At 54.5% G+C, this 15,038-nt stretch overlaps 1 protein-coding gene across 1 annotated transcript in view; it reads left to right on the top strand.

Annotated features, from left to right (window-relative positions):
- The first annotated feature begins 2,521 nt into the window (after positions 1 to 2,521).
- Positions 2,522 to 15,038, top strand: part of RAB11FIP4 (RAB11 family interacting protein 4) — a 117,507-nt gene continuing 104,990 nt past the window's right edge. The window contains exon 1 of the mRNA XM_072779402.1: positions 2,522 to 2,691. Coding sequence (XP_072635503.1) covers positions 2,533 to 2,691 — 159 coding nt within the window. The 5' untranslated portion in view covers positions 2,522 to 2,532. The remainder of the gene's footprint in view (positions 2,692 to 15,038) is intronic.

Consider the following 15,038-nt stretch of genomic DNA (forward strand, 5'->3'; position numbering starts at 1 on the left):
GGGGAGGCAGGTGTCCATCAAACCATCACCCAACCGAGGTAAAGCTGCAGACGGGGAGTGGTTGAGGAGAGTCAAGGGTCAGGGAGGGCTCCCCTGAGAAAAGGAGCTTTTGAATTTGGTGTGACCTTGTCTTTGAGGAGAAGAACCACAAATCTGACTGTGAGCTTTGGGCTTGGTTCACCTGGGATTTGTTCATGCTCAGATCTGAGCCCCCCACCCCTGCACCCCAGCTGAACTGGGTGAGGTGTCTGCATTTCCTGGTCCCCCAGTTAGGGGATGTGATGCCAGAGAGGGCTCTGACAGCCATTTCTGCAGCTTCCCACAGACAATAGCCCCAGCTCCTGTTCATCTCCTTTCTGGGTGAGCCTCTTTGGTGAGAGAAAATGGGCAGGCGGACTTGGACGAACTCACAAGAAGGTTCCAGGGGCAGGCGGCAGCCCCAGCTGCTACAAGCCCACCTCCCTGCCTGCAGGCTCACTGGACCTCCTGCAGCTAATATGCACACGTTAGTGCTAATGTTTGGCCTGCAGCAGGTACTGTATTACCCCCATTGTACAGACGTGGAAACTGAGACTCAAAGTATCTTGCTGAGGAGCATCCAGCTGGCACAGAAGCCCACACTCTTCCCAGAACCAGCACCACCCCCAACCTCTAACCCTACCCCATGACCTCCCAGTTTGGACTTTCACTGCATCTTGAACTCTCCAATCCTCAAACTCCCAAGCCTCTCTTCTCAGGAGGGGCTTGCAGAGGAATTCAAGTATCTAGGGGGTGGGGAGGGCAGATAAAGGCCACACCCACCCCTGGAACTGGGGCTGCACAGAGGAAGAATGTGGCCCAGTATTCCAGAAGCCACATGTAGCCCCATTCAAAGCTGAGCAGGAAGACCAGGGGCCAGGGAAGAGAGGTTCCTCACCGCCCACTCCAGACCCCCTGCCTGGGTCTCCAACCCGCTCTTGGCTCCCCTAGGTACGGGGCTGGGGCTTCCTCGGGACCCACCCTTGGCTGGAGATGAGGGACAAGAAGATGCTGAAGACACATCCTGTCCTGATAGGTTTTCCAGCATGCTGGGGGAGATGGGCACCCCTCCCCCCCAGAATTATACAACCAACTCTGCATCTGGACGAAGGCAACTGAACTCAGTACTTCAGACTAACAGGCAAGATGGTGTGCCATCAGGGAGGGCTTCCTGGATGAGCTCTCTTGACCCCCTTGACCCAGCGAGCGGGAAAGCTAAGCGGGAGTGGACTCAGCCGAGGCCTGCATTTGGGCTGGGGACAACCGGAGCCGCAGGGGCCCGGCATGCCCAAACAGCAAGGCGGCGGGGAGAGGAGACAGGCGGGATCCTGCAGGGCCCCGGCCCTCGCCCTCGGGGTCAGCATAGGAGCCCCCGTGGAGGCTCGGCTGAGTGCTGGCTGGGGGAGGCTCAGGTCCGGGTGTGCAGGTGCTGTGGGTCCTCGGGGACGAGGCTGGGGCCTCCGGGGCTGCCACGCAGGGTGGGAGTGGACGCCTTCCTAAGTGAGCTGTTGGGTGTCCCTGGGCCCTGCAATAAGCACACCGAGTTGCCTTGTTTTCCCTTCCTCCGCCTGCCCCGGGCCTCCTCTCCACCTCCTCGGTCCGAGTGCCCTTGGGGGCTGGAGCTGTTTCCTGCCCCGAGTCTCCGTGTCCTTCCCCAGCAGCGACCTGGCCCCAAAGTGCTGTTGGGGGACCTGCGGCCCGGAGCCTGGCGCTGGTTCTTTCCAGCCAGAGGTCAGGAGGCGGGAGTCTAGAAGCGTCCAGGTGTGCCTGGCCCCGAGTCTCTCACGCTCGCGTCGGAGGCTCGCAGCAGCGCCTGGGGGCGCGGGGGGGGGTGTGGGGGGGGCCCGGGAGGGGCGCGGGGGGGGCTGGGCTGCCGAGGGCCGCGGGAGGGGGCGCGGGGCGGGGCGCGGGGGGGCGGGGCGCCGAGGGCTGCGGGGGGGTCGCTGGGGGCGCAGGGCGCCGAGGGCCGCGGGGAGGTCGCGGGGGGGTCGCGAGGGGGGGCCGCGGGGGGGCGGGGCGCCGAGGGCCGCGGGGGGTGTCGCGAGGGGGGCGCGGGGGGGGCGGGGCGCCGAGGGCCGCGGGGGGGTCGCGGGGGGTGCCGCGGGCCCCGCGCCTCGCGTCTGCCTTCCCGAGAGGGCGGGGCGTCCGTGCGGGGGGGTTTCCGGGCGCCGGCCGCGCGCCCACTCCGGTTTCGGGGGCCGGCGGGAGAGCGAGGCGGCTGGGCGGGGTCGGCCCGGCCCGGGGGAGCGCGGCTGCTTTTGTCTGCAGCCTCCGCGCCGCGGCCCCTCCCCGCCCGCCCGCCCGCCCGCCGGGAGCGCGGGGCTGCGGCGCGGCTGACACGGCTCGGCCGCCGGCGGGCGGAGGCTGCGCGTGGCGGCGGCGCGCGGGCGGCGGGCGGCGGGCGGCGGGCGGGCGGCGGCGGGCGGCGGGCGGCGATGGCGGCGGCGGCGCGGGGCGGGCTGCGGCGGGCGCGGCGGGCGGCGCGGGGCTCGGGCTAGCCGCGGGGCCGGCCGGATGGCGGGCGGCGCGGGCTGGGCGGGCGCCCCCGCGGCTCTGCTGCGCTCCGTGCGCCGCCTGCGCGAGGTGTTCGAGGTGTGCGGCCGCGACCCCGACGGCTTCCTGCGCGTGGAGCGCGTCGCGGCGCTGGGGCTGCGCTTCGGCCAGGGCGAGGAGGTAAGGGCGCCGCGCGCCGTCCCCGGGCTGGGACCCGCCGCCCCCAGCCCACCTCCCCTCCCCCGCCCCGCACTGCGGGCCGCCGGCAGGGGTGACAGCGCCGGCTGCTGGGTTGGGAGCCCGCCCTGCGGAGCCCGGCGCCCGGGTTGTGGGAACCGAATTCCAGGACGCGGGGGGGGGGGGGGGGGCGCCCCGCTGGGCCCAGCCAGGGTGGGGGCCAACGAGGAGCGCTCTGCGGCCTGGCAGCGCCCACCCTGCACACGGCAGGGGGGTGACCCGTGCTGGCCCCTCACGCCCCGCGGGCGGCTGCGGCAGGCCAGCCAGAGCCCAGCAGTGTCTCCCGTGCTAGGTCCGCGTCTGTCTGGGGAAAGCAGTTCCGGTGGTTGTTAGCAGGGCAAGCCTCAGAGGGTGGGTGTTGCCAGTGCGGTGGGCAGAGGAATAGCAGTAAATGCCCCCTCGACCATGGCCATGGGCACGGGGACTGGTGACTGAGCCTGGGAGGAAAGGCAGGGGACCACCTGGCAGGAGAGCATCCACCCCCAGCCTCCTGTCACTGCCCACTCCCACCCGCCCAGGGTTTTCTCCTGGGAATAGAAGTCCCGCCTAGTGAGTTAGGCCACGTAAGGCCTCAGGCTCCGCAAGGGAAGCAGGGGGGCTGAGGGCCTCAGGTGGGCCAGTGGTTCACATTCTGTCCCTGGGGACCCCAGGCCTAGCATTCTGGATTGTGGGAGAAACCTTGACGTGGTTAGGTTGGACCCTTGCCTCTCTGTCACCTGGCAGGGGGGAGATGATAGATGATCCTCTCTCCATAGCACTTGGGCATGGCGAGGATTTGGGAGCAGTAGGTGGAAGAGGTTGAGGCAGGTATCAAGTTTAAGAACCCAGATTCCCCATCCCAGGAAACTCAGTGCTGTGGTTCCTGTTGGAGCCCACATTTCCTGCAGCCATCATGATCCTTCTCCTTCCCCTGAGGCCAGCCAAGCCCCTCACCCTCACCAGTGGCTCCCTGTGAGACCAGCTGAGCAGCCCCTTAGCATAGGGAGAGCCCCAGCACACGGGACACAAGGCACAGCACCTGCCTCGCTCTGCTAGAACCTGGAGTTCCAGAACAGCAAAGCAGTTCTTCCAGCAATCTGGGCAGGAAACCACCTGAGCCCCCAGCAAGTGTCGTCACTTTACTCCCGAGCTGGATAGCTGCTGTTGTTAGAACCTTCTCCCTCCCGCACTCTCAGAGCCAAACCTGTTTGTTACATAGTCGGCGCGGTTCTGCAAAGGGACTCTCCTGGGTCTCTCTTCTATGTGACAGGCTATAAATATTTGAAAAGAGCGCTCCTGCCCCCTTTGCTGCTTCCCATCCACTCCTTCCCATCTTTACTTCTCTGGGTCGAATACCCTCTATTCCTGAAGCACCAGCCATTTCCATATGACCTGACAGAGGGGCCAAATCTGTGGCTTATGGCCGTGGAGCCGCCCTAGTAATAACACAGAGGCCCTGAGTCAGGAGCACCCCCCCACCCAGGGATGGCTCCAACCCCAGCAGCTGACACACACGCAGGTGATTCAAGGTGAGGCTGCCTTTTGCGTGGTGTACCACACTTTTCTTTCATATTGACTTTATGGCCACCAAAACCCCCAAGGATCTTTCTTAGAAACCTCTGCCAAACCAGGATTCCCCTCAATCCTGGAGAAAGGTCAGTGATTTCTTTCCTTTGACAGCATCATCTTATATTATTACAGAAGCAGTTTATAATCACTGTAGGAAGTTAGAAATATGGGCAAGCAAAAATAAAAGTATTATGTTCCATCTCCCAGGCAGATCTGCTATAACACCTTGGTCACATCCTTCCAGAACTATTTCTATGCTTATATGTAGATCTCCCTCATAAAATGAGATCATGCTGTGCATACTGTTTTGTAACCTGATTTTTTTCCAGTAAATGATCATCACTTTCTGCTTCAGTAAATTTTCATCTCATTTAATATGCAGACCGTATTCACATTTCCCTGTTTGGCCCCAAAATGTCGATTTTAACTGTTTTGTTTAAACCAGTTTCCTGTCTAGAACTGTGCAGTGCGTCAGTTGTCATGACCCATAGGTCTCTCTGTTCTAATGCAGTTCCTTTTTAAGAAAAACAAAATTTTAATGATCCTGACTTGTTGAGATCAGGCCTTTTATCTGTGTCAGTGATTTCTTGAATCAAAATCTGTTACTTGGCCCTTATTCCTATTAAATTTCATCTTGTCCATTTTGCCTCCTGGTAATAGACGATAGAGAAAATTTAAGATCCCATCTCTAGCACTCTCAGCCACTATCCTGCCTGCAGGTTGGAAAAGCAGGTGTTTTGTCTGAATCCACAGGCTGACTACAAACACAGGGCAGGACCACGGACAGGGCCTAGTAGAGGCGGCTCTATTCACGCTGTATTGTTGATCGAGACCCACAGACAAACATTTTGCTTCCCTACTCACTATACATTACAATGGAGGAAAGTCATTTCTCTACAGGTAGGGATCCCTTCAAAACTACGTGCTTGGACAATTTCTATTTTATTTGTTCAAAAATCAGGTGGAGACCTAGATTTCCCAACCCACTAGTGCTCGAGGCTGGATAACTGTTGTTTGTTAGATATGGGGTTCAGCAAACTTCTCAGGGCTGGTTACCCACATTTTACCAACTACCCTCAACACCAAGGATGCCAGAATCCTTTGCAGAAATCAAAATTTGCTACTAGATTGCAAAGTATAAAATAACCATGAGGTCATACTAATATAAATAAATGATTGAATGAATGAATGAACAAATGTATACTAGGAGCATTTCCCATACAGAAGTAATTTATAATTAATAATAAATGATTTCCTCTTCAAGGACGTAGAGCATAACTCCCGACCCCTTAAGCGAAGTGTCAGATGTGCGTAGTGACTGCCTTCTAAAGGGGAAGGAGTGAGTTTCCAGCAGAGAAGCCTGAGAAGCACTGCCTCAGCCACATGATCAAGGTCAACATCAACAGTGATAAGTCAGATCATGTGTACCCTTGATGTGATGTCATAAGAGGCACTTTACCTCACTGGTCTTCCTCCTTGAGCCCATAACCCCAGTCTAGTCATGAGAAAAATATCAGACAAACCCCAACTGAGGGATCTTCTGCAAAACACCTAATTGGTATTCCTCAAATTTGTCAAGGTCATCAAAACCAGGGGAAGTCTGAGAAACTGTCACAGCTAAGCACAGCCTACGGAGACACGGCAGCTAAATAATGTAGACAGGATCCTGGAACAAGAACAGGACATTAGGTAAAAACTAAGGAAGTCTGAATAAAGTATGCACCTGAATTAGTAATGATATTATGTATATATAAGGTTAGCCTCTGACACCCCCCCGATTTATTATTGGCTTAGGAATCATAGTAGAAAAGAGAAGAGAGAAAATTTGATGAAAATATGAGTACCTGAAATTGCAACACAAAGGCTGACCTTTTGAAGAATGCGAAGATGGGGGGGAAACACCCCTGTCCAAACCCTGAAAGTCATTAGTATGTGGGAGCAGACAATGACAAGACCATGTTGACTTCTTATGTCTTTTTTTTTTTTTCTAACCTTTCTCAGCCTCTGTTTGCTCATCCATAGAGTGGCGATGATAATAGTCCCCATTCCACTGGGTCATCATGGGGCTTGAACCAGCTCCTATATGTGACATACATAGTCCAGGGTCGCCGAGTAGGCACACTGTCAGGACTGCTCCTGCACTTGTTATGATTGTCTTCTAAAACCTGCAAGCACCTTTGTGAGGCTGTTCTGGGCCAGGGGTTTTCTGGGGTTGAGGTCAAGGTCTGTGACTTGCTCTTGCACCACAAGGTCTGTGGTGCTCTCAGCTGAGAGCTGTCAGCCTCTCTTGCAACCTTTCAGCAGTCTGGGGATGGAAGACTGTCAGAGCAGCCAGAGGTGGGCCACATGCTTGTCCTCTTTCCAGTTTGAAGACCATCCTTCCTGCTAGGAAAATTGCAAACAAAAGTAGTTGAGTGTCATCTCTGCCATCTGTTAACAGAGCACCAGCTCCCCTGAGCAGGGGGCCTGTCCTTCCCACTGGGAATGAGGCATTCATGTCCCCCACAGGTGCGGCTGGAGCTTGGGAGGTAGGGAAGTGATAGCAAGATCAGGAAAGCCTCAGCCATTCTCTGTAGAAGATTGGATGTGTGTTTGGGAACAGAGGCTGGCTCTAGCAGGAGACTATGACATACAGTCAGAGAGGAGGAGGGTCTGGACTTGGGCAGCACTGGCGGATGGAATCAGCAGGGGCCCAAAACGCCTGCAAAGCCCAACAAGTCACTCCTAGACAATGCAGTTCAAGGCATTATTGGTGAACAGGTGGCCTCTATGTGTCCCAGCCTAATGGGGACATGCTAGAGATGACTGAGCTGACAAAACAAAGGGGAAAGGCCTAGGTCCTGAGCTTTGAAGACAAGGTCGGGGTGCCTGTGGCCCACGAAGGGGGAACAGAACAAGAGTGAAAGACCTCTTTCCTGCACTTCTGCTCCTGCTGGGTGCTCCCTAGAGGGTGCAGTCCCTCAAGCATAGGGGTGAGTGCAAGGTACCACGCTCCAGGGCTGGGGGTGGGTGGTGCAAGTCCTAACTGGGATGCAACACCCTCTGGCCTCTGACCTGCCCGCACCACAACCTTGGCTGTGCTGGGAGGAGGGCTGTGTGATGAAAGCCCATGGGGTCTGGTCCATCTTGTTGGACATTCTTGAAGTGGCCTGAATCCATATGGCACACCTCTCTAGGTTATAGCTTTCTTCCCAAGATACTGGGTTCTAGAAAAGATGAAAGCTCCAGGGAGTGTAAGACTTGGTTGCAGGCAGATGCCTGGTGCCTCCCTGTTGAGATCTGAATGAGGGAATAGAATCAGGCCTTCCAAACAGCAAGACACGCCCCCAAAGCAGTTCCTGTGGCTGGAGGAGGATCTGAGCTACCAGTGGGTGCTGGGCTGTCCCCCTGTGAAGTAGGACTTGCCCCCCCTTTCACAGGTGGGTGCCCCAGAGCTCAGAATTACCAGCCTGGGTGGGCAGAGTGGATATTACACCTGGCCCCAACTCCAAGGCCCAGGAATGTTCCCTGGCTTCAGGAAGAGAACCAAAGAGGCAAAGAAGGCAAAAGGAGGTGGGGTGGTGGAAGCCGGGACAGAGGGAGCAGCGTTTGGCCTGTGGCTGAGGATCTCCCTCATGCCTCCCCGGAGTGGTGGGCCTAGAGGGTGAATGCAGGAACCTGGTGGGTGGGGGGCAGATAGCTGAGAAACCAGTCCTCCTCCCGTGGCCTGGGTGGCTCCTCCACTGTCTGCACTGGTCAACAACCCTGTCCGGGGGCCCCTTCCGTGGACTTGGGGAGGGAGGTTCCTCACCTGACCCTGGGGTAAGTGTGTGAAGCCACGGGGCTCCTATGCCTCCTGCTGCGGTGGGCTCTGTGGCCCTTGCAGCCATAAGTCAGTCCCAGCCCCAGCCCTCAGCAGTCCCACCAGTGCAGAAGGAGAGGCTGCCAGTCCCAAGTGACGGTTAGAGCTGGGCCAGCTGGTGGAGGGAGGGATAGGGGACATGCCTGCTGACCTGGAAACAGAATGAATGTCATGAGTGCGTTAACTGCTGTCTACACACACATACACACACACACACACGATTGGGTGAAGGCCCTGAAATTTTTATAAGTGTAGCCTTAATGGAAATGCCTTTTCATGTAAGCGTTGTCTTTAGATGTTTTCAGGATTAAAAATTTTATTTTTCTCTCCATTAACACCTTGCATGCCTGCTGTATGCCAAAACTCTCCCTGGCACTGGGAGACCAGGGTGGCCTGGAGTTGGAAAGGAGACAGGCAAAGGAATAAAAATTGCTATCAGTTGGTGTTAGGTACAAAGAAGACACTAGGTACGAGACGAAACCAAAGGAAGACTTTTGCCCCTTAGAAAGACTGGGAGGAGGCCTCTTCTGTCCTGGGGCACATTTGTGTGGAATGAAGTCGGGAACTGGTTGCACCTGCAGATATCTGCAGGTGGCTGACCCTTGCAGAGACAGGAGCAGGCCTGGAGGTTAGAGATGTGCCAGGCGGCCTGTGGTGTGAAGGGAGATGGGCAGGGAGGGAGATCTCTCCAGGCAAGAGATGCTGGAAGCCCGAACAGAGCAGCCGTGGAGGAGGAGGAGTGGCTGAGTTTGGATACTAGAGCCCATGGGAAGTAGAGTGTGAGAGGAGAGAATTTGGAGAATTTGCTGGATGGGGAAGACTGAGGTGGGAGGCGGGTTGGGCAAGAAGTCAGGAGATGCACCTGACATCCACGTAGAGATGTGTGCCAGCACTGGGTGGATGAGCCCAAGGAATGCGCCTCGGGCCTGCTTCTGCTGGCAGACCCTTGACTGACCTTCTTCCACACTGGCCCTTCTGTCTCACGGCCCCACAACAGAGGAGTTGTTTTGAGGGAAAAACAGAGAACCTGATTAAGGTGTGATTCAGCCCCCTTTAAAAGCCAGGCACAGGTTAGGGCCCCAGGGACTCAGCTGGGCTGGCTTGGGACATCTCAAGCCTTGTGTCTTCCATCCATGATGCTGACTGCTTGTCTGTCAGCTTGTCCATCTCAGAGCTACTCCTTGCCCCCTCCCTGCACAGAGTAGGAACTGGCCAGGGCCATAGTTCGTTGCTTGAATATGCTGTTGACATGACTACTGGCCTTCTCCAGTGGACTCTGACTGAAGCCATCCCCCAATTAGACTGGGGCTCTTTGTACCCTTCTGCTCTATGCTGTTCCCCAACCCCACCCACAGCACCCTCTGATCCTTGGACACCCCCCCCCCCACTGAGGCATACCTTAAGGCCACCAACCTGCCACCCCTGGGGTCACTGCTGAGGGCTCCATTGTTCATAGTTGCACACTCTTGGGGATGGAGGAACAAAGCAGCTCAGAATGTAGAAATTTGCATACAAGTGATGCAAGAGTAGAGTAAGCCTCCAGGTCGCCAAGTTCCCTTTAGACCTAAGACCCTGAGTCTCACCCATGTCTCACTTGCTGTAGCACAAAACTCAAAGAAGATGTCCAGCTTCCTCCAAAAGCCAGTGTTGATTGCGCATTAGCCTATAGTGGCCATTGTCTCCAGGAAGATCCCAATCTAAGACCAATAAATACCTGGACAGGGTAGACAGGTAAATCAGAGGGCTGATCTATACCAAAAAACAAAAACAAAAGAGGGGAGTAGGGGTACATTCAGTGCTTGTGTGACTCTGGAACAGCCCTGCCAAGAGCTGAGGACTCACTGCCTCCCTAGGCCAGCCCATTCTGTCCTAACAAGGCTCTGGCTGAGTTCTTTTTCATATAAGTGAGCTAAGATCTGTCCCACGAAGCTCCATCTTTTGCTCATTCTTCCCTCTCCCGATCCATCCAGCCATCTACCTGCATATTTGACAGTGCATCCACTTAAACATCCACGTAGCCAGCCAGCCAGCCATCTATCTGCTCATCCATCCATCTGAACATCTGCCTCCCTGTTGACCCATCTACTCATGCATTTGTTACACATCCATCCATTTGTCCATCCATCTGTTCACTCACCTTTCCACCAGCCTCCCCTGCCCATCCATTCACCATACAAACAGCATTTACCAGTCTCTTCCAGGCCTGAGGCCTAAGCACAGATCCAGGGCTGGGGACTAGAATTTTCAGGGAGTGACATGTGGCTGTTTGTGGAGAAGGTAGAGGAAGGACAGGGAAAGTGAGGGTGAGGGCTGGCATAGGGGCCAGACGGTGACCTCATGGAGGGCTCAGGAGCTGAGGCTAGCTGGCTGGCTGGCTCCAATGAGTCGTGGATGGGCAGCAGCACCCCAGCACGTGCCTCCCTGCCTTGGAGTTAGCTGGTTTTGATTCCTCACTTTCCACACTGGCCATTGTGTCTGGAGAGGGCTGAGCCCTTACCGTAAGAAGCGAAGGCCTAGATTTTTTCAAAGCTGCTTATTAGGATGGATGTACCTGTTTCCTTATCTGGAAAATGGGGGTCATCACCCCATTTGTGGGACCGTCTTGGGAACTGGAGCATGGTGCCTCTTTCTTCAGGCCACCTATTCCATGATCCTTGTTGGCATCCCCGCTGGTCTCAGTCCTATTGGTGTGCCTCTGACCCCTTTCTGCCTGGTACTCTTCTAGACCTAGACCTCCCTTGTCCAGTGGCTCAGCCTCTAATGACTTTCCTGTGGATGGGGGGGGGGGGTGTGTGTGTGAAGAAATGATTTGTGCTATCTTCATAGTTCTCATTCTCTTTCATCCTGGAAACAACCCTGAGAAGCAGAAAGGTAAAGTGAGTCATCCAGGGTCCCCCAGTAAGTGGAGGAGCTGGGATATGAACCCAGGCCTGTCTGGCTCTAAAGCGGCCTCCTTGGGACACCTGGGTTCAGCAGTTGAGGGTTTGCCTTTAGCTCAGGGCGTGATCCCAGGTCCAGGGATTGAGTCCCACATCAGGCTTCCTGCAAGGAACCTGCTTCTCTCTCTGCCCATGTTTCTCCCTCTCTCTCATGAATAAATAAATAAATCTTAAAATAAATAAATAAATGAAGCGGTCTCCTTAGTGCCTCCAGGTTTTTCCAGGCGAGGGGGAGAGAGAGGGGGAGGATGATCAGGTCTGAGTTTCAGAAATTTGACGTTGGAGAAGCCTCAAATATGAGGCTTTGTCTGGCTTTCTAGATCTGGGGTGGCCCCAGTTCAGGAGGTGGAGCAGCACCTAGCTGGAGCCATAATTAGAAATAGGTTTATAATCTGCAGGGTGGCGGGGAGGGGGGGCCCTCCAGGTGCCCGGGATGGGCCCCACAGCCCTGGCTGCCCTGGCTGTGATGGAAAGGCAGGTGGCAACAGGAGCTGAGGTTTTAGGGCGGAGAGAGGCTGCCAGCAACCTCACTGCAAATTGTGTATCTCCACTGTTTCATGTGGGTTTCCTGCCAGGCACTCCATCATCCTCCATGGTCTCCAGGCGTGTAGGGCAGGGGCAGGGGGCCAACTCCCAAACAGGACACCCGACAGCGCCCTGTCCCCATTCTCTGGGCTCCTTCGTCATCTTGGCCCATGCTGCAAGCCCTTCCCGGCCACGAAGGCCCTGCAGCCTCAGCCAGCCTTGACCTCCTTTTGCTCCCCGTGCCTCCACCTCCCCCAGCATCTCAGTTCAGGCCAGGCCACAGTAATACTTTGTCAGGGCGCTGGCTTCAGGCACACTTGGTCTGAGAAGGTGGCTCTGCCACCTTCTAGCTGTGTGAATCAAAGTTACATAACCTCTCAGGTGGCTCAGCCTCACCTGTAAGGCAGGGATAATATTAGCAAGCTCTTAACGCCACGTGTGACACAGATTAAGTGTCATAGATATTTGTTAATATCACTATGTCAGGTTTGGGGCTAGAGGGCATACAGCTGGTTAGGACAGGGCTCCTTCCCTGAGGGGCTCACCCTGGGAGTGGGGATAGCGCGGATGTTCCAAGAGGGAAGTCGGGGCTCACCTCTGTGCCCCGGGCAGCACTGGAGACTTGTCCAGGTGGCTTGGGTGCCAAGACAGGAGACTCACTCTGCCTGGGGAGGGAAACGCCTCCCAGGGCTGACGGTGGAGTCTTTTTTTTTTTTTTTTAATTTTTATTTATTTATGATAGTCACAGAGAGAGGGAGAGAGAGAGAGGCAGAGACACAGGCAGAGGGAGAAGCAGGCTCCATGCACCGGGAGCCCGACGTGGGATTCGATCCCGGGTCTCCAGGATCGCGCCCTGGGCCAAAGGCAGGCACCAAACTGCTGCGCCACCCAGGAATCCCACTGACAGTGGAGTCTTAAACAGGGTCGACCAGGGCAGAGGGAAAGGATGGCTATACCAGAAGAGAGACCCGCAGGGCAGGAGGGATGGCAGGTAGGAGAGGGAGCGAGCTGCCAGGCAGGTGGAGGACAGATGGGGAGGTGGCTGGATAAGACATCGAAAGGGTTGAAGCAAATGATAATGTGGCTCCGCTGTGTTTTAGACAAACCCGCCTGGCAGTCCCGTGGGGCTGGGGGAAAAGAGGCTGACATGGAGACCACTGACCTGGTGCAGGGGGCAGAAAGAAGTGGGTGAGGCGACAGAGGAGTGGAGGGTCAGAGGGTGGCTTCCAGGCCGTCCACTGGACTTCACAGCACTGTGCCCGATGAGTAGGAGAGGGCATCATGTCACAAGTGTCCTGTGCTCCCCACTTAGGTGGCTGGGTGATAGGGCCTGAGCCCAGCTCGAGGATGTCTACCTACCTGCACAGCTCACGAGGCCTGCCCTCATGCTCAAGGATCTCTCCCGGGACAGCTGCTTTTTATTTCAAAAACAAGAAAGTTCCAAATATTATCAATTTATAACAACTCTATAGAACAAGAAAGCTAACCAGCACCAAATGGTATTTTTATGCCTTAATATCCACACTGTGTCTTTGGCAGTGACCCACATGTGGTTATGACCAGACTGTATGCGCTGTATGGCCTCTAGAGATACCTGGGCTGGCTGGTCAGCCCCTGGCCCCTGAGCTGGTAGGGGGAGGGTAGAGCCCAAAGGAAGCTTTGTTCCTGGATGATGCCCCAAGAGAGTGGAGTTGGGGGTGCTTGGGGGAAGAGTCCCGGGCCCTCCCCATATGCCTTCTACCTGCACTGCACACTGGGTTGGCCTCCCTCAGTAACACTCACTATCGCCAAGGTCCCAGCCTGCCTGAGCTCTGTTCCTAGCCTGCTGCCTGGCTGCCAACTAGAGGACTGGCCTCTGCTGTGGGCTTCTCAAAACCCTGACCCCGAGTGGGTAGTGCCCGGAGATATCTGCTGCCATGTCCTAGACACTGAGTGGGTGAAGTCAAGAGCCTATCTGACCATTCATCTGAGCAGAAGTATTGGGCTTCTGGCTGCCCTTGGTGGGGCCATCCAATGGTCTGGTCGTCGGCTTCTTCCTATCTGTCCCCTCCTCACCCCTCCCCTGCATCTGATATGATTCGCCCGAGGCATGAGGGTGCCTCTTTCTCCACATCTCCAACAACACTGAGTATTATTTTAAATTTGTTTCTGCCAGCTTGATAGATGTATAATATGTAATAGTATCTCAAACTTGGTTACGTTTTCATTTTTGATCACTGATGAGAGTTTGCATTTTTCCCCTGTTGCTATTTGTTCTTGGTATTTCTGCATAAACTGTTGTATCCATCCCTTCTGAGCACTAATCAAGAGGAGCTTTTGTTTTGATCTTTATATTTTTTAATTGGTTCTTTATATTTTTTCAGAACTGCTTGTCATTTTCTATTCTTATACTTGCCTCCCTTTTGTATTTGTTGATCACATTTTATTACTTGAAAATTTTCCTACATTTGAATATTTCTTTTTTCAATGATATCATGTCTGCTTTATTTCTAATTATATGTATCATTTTCATAGTAGTGTAGGGGCCGAGGGCAGGCCACCCCAGAATGGACCACTTTGGAGTGAAGGTTATTTTGAGTAAAAAAAAAAAAAAAAAAAAAAATCAAAACCCAGCAGATTCAGGAAAAACTCTTTACCTCCCCCTGACTGCCTAAAATAAATTGAGATAGAGGACCTGCTCTGTCACCTAGTTAACTACATTATGATATGAACTGGATATGGTAGACAGGGAGGAACCTGGCAAGGCCTGTTTAATCAAAGTCCTCTGAGTCTCATTGGTTCTAAGTGGCCCCAACATTTGTTTACCAAACATGTATTCTTTTTCATCTTCCTGTGGTTTTCATTCCTTCCCTCTGAAGCCCCAGACTCCTACCCCCTTCTGCGCAGTTCAGGATGACCATATACCTCATTTTGCCTGACTGTCTTTGGAATTTCCACATCTGTGTGGGCTTCCCATAAATATGAAATGAAATCTGATTTTCTCCTGTTAATCTGTCATGTCAATTTGATTCTTAGTCCAGCCAGAAGGACCTCGAAGGGCAAAGGAAATTCTTCCTCCCCAATGGTAGTTAGGAACTTATTTCCCATCTCTAGCAAGAATAAATGAGCTGCTTTCTTTCCAAAGCATCCCCCCCTCCATTTGTAAAAATATTTAACTTTAACCCACTTGGATTTTTTTTTTTTAAGATTTTATTTATTTGAGAGAAAGGGAAAGCATGAGAAGAGAGAGGGGCAGAGGGAGAAGCAGGCTCCCTGCTGAGCAGGCTCCATCCCAGGATCCCTGAGATCATGGCCCAAGCCAAAGGCAGAAGCTTAACTGACTGAGCCACCCAGGCACCGCCTCCCAAGTTGGAATTTATTTTGAAGTTCATCCAACATTCAGTTCTATTAATATTTTAAATTTATTTCTAAACTAGAACTGAATTCCATTAGTTTTT

Source organism: Canis lupus, chromosome 16, assembly GCF_048164855.1.
Source record: "Canis lupus baileyi chromosome 16, mCanLup2.hap1, whole genome shotgun sequence".
In the NCBI taxonomy this organism is placed as follows: domain Eukaryota; kingdom Metazoa; phylum Chordata; class Mammalia; order Carnivora; family Canidae; genus Canis; species Canis lupus.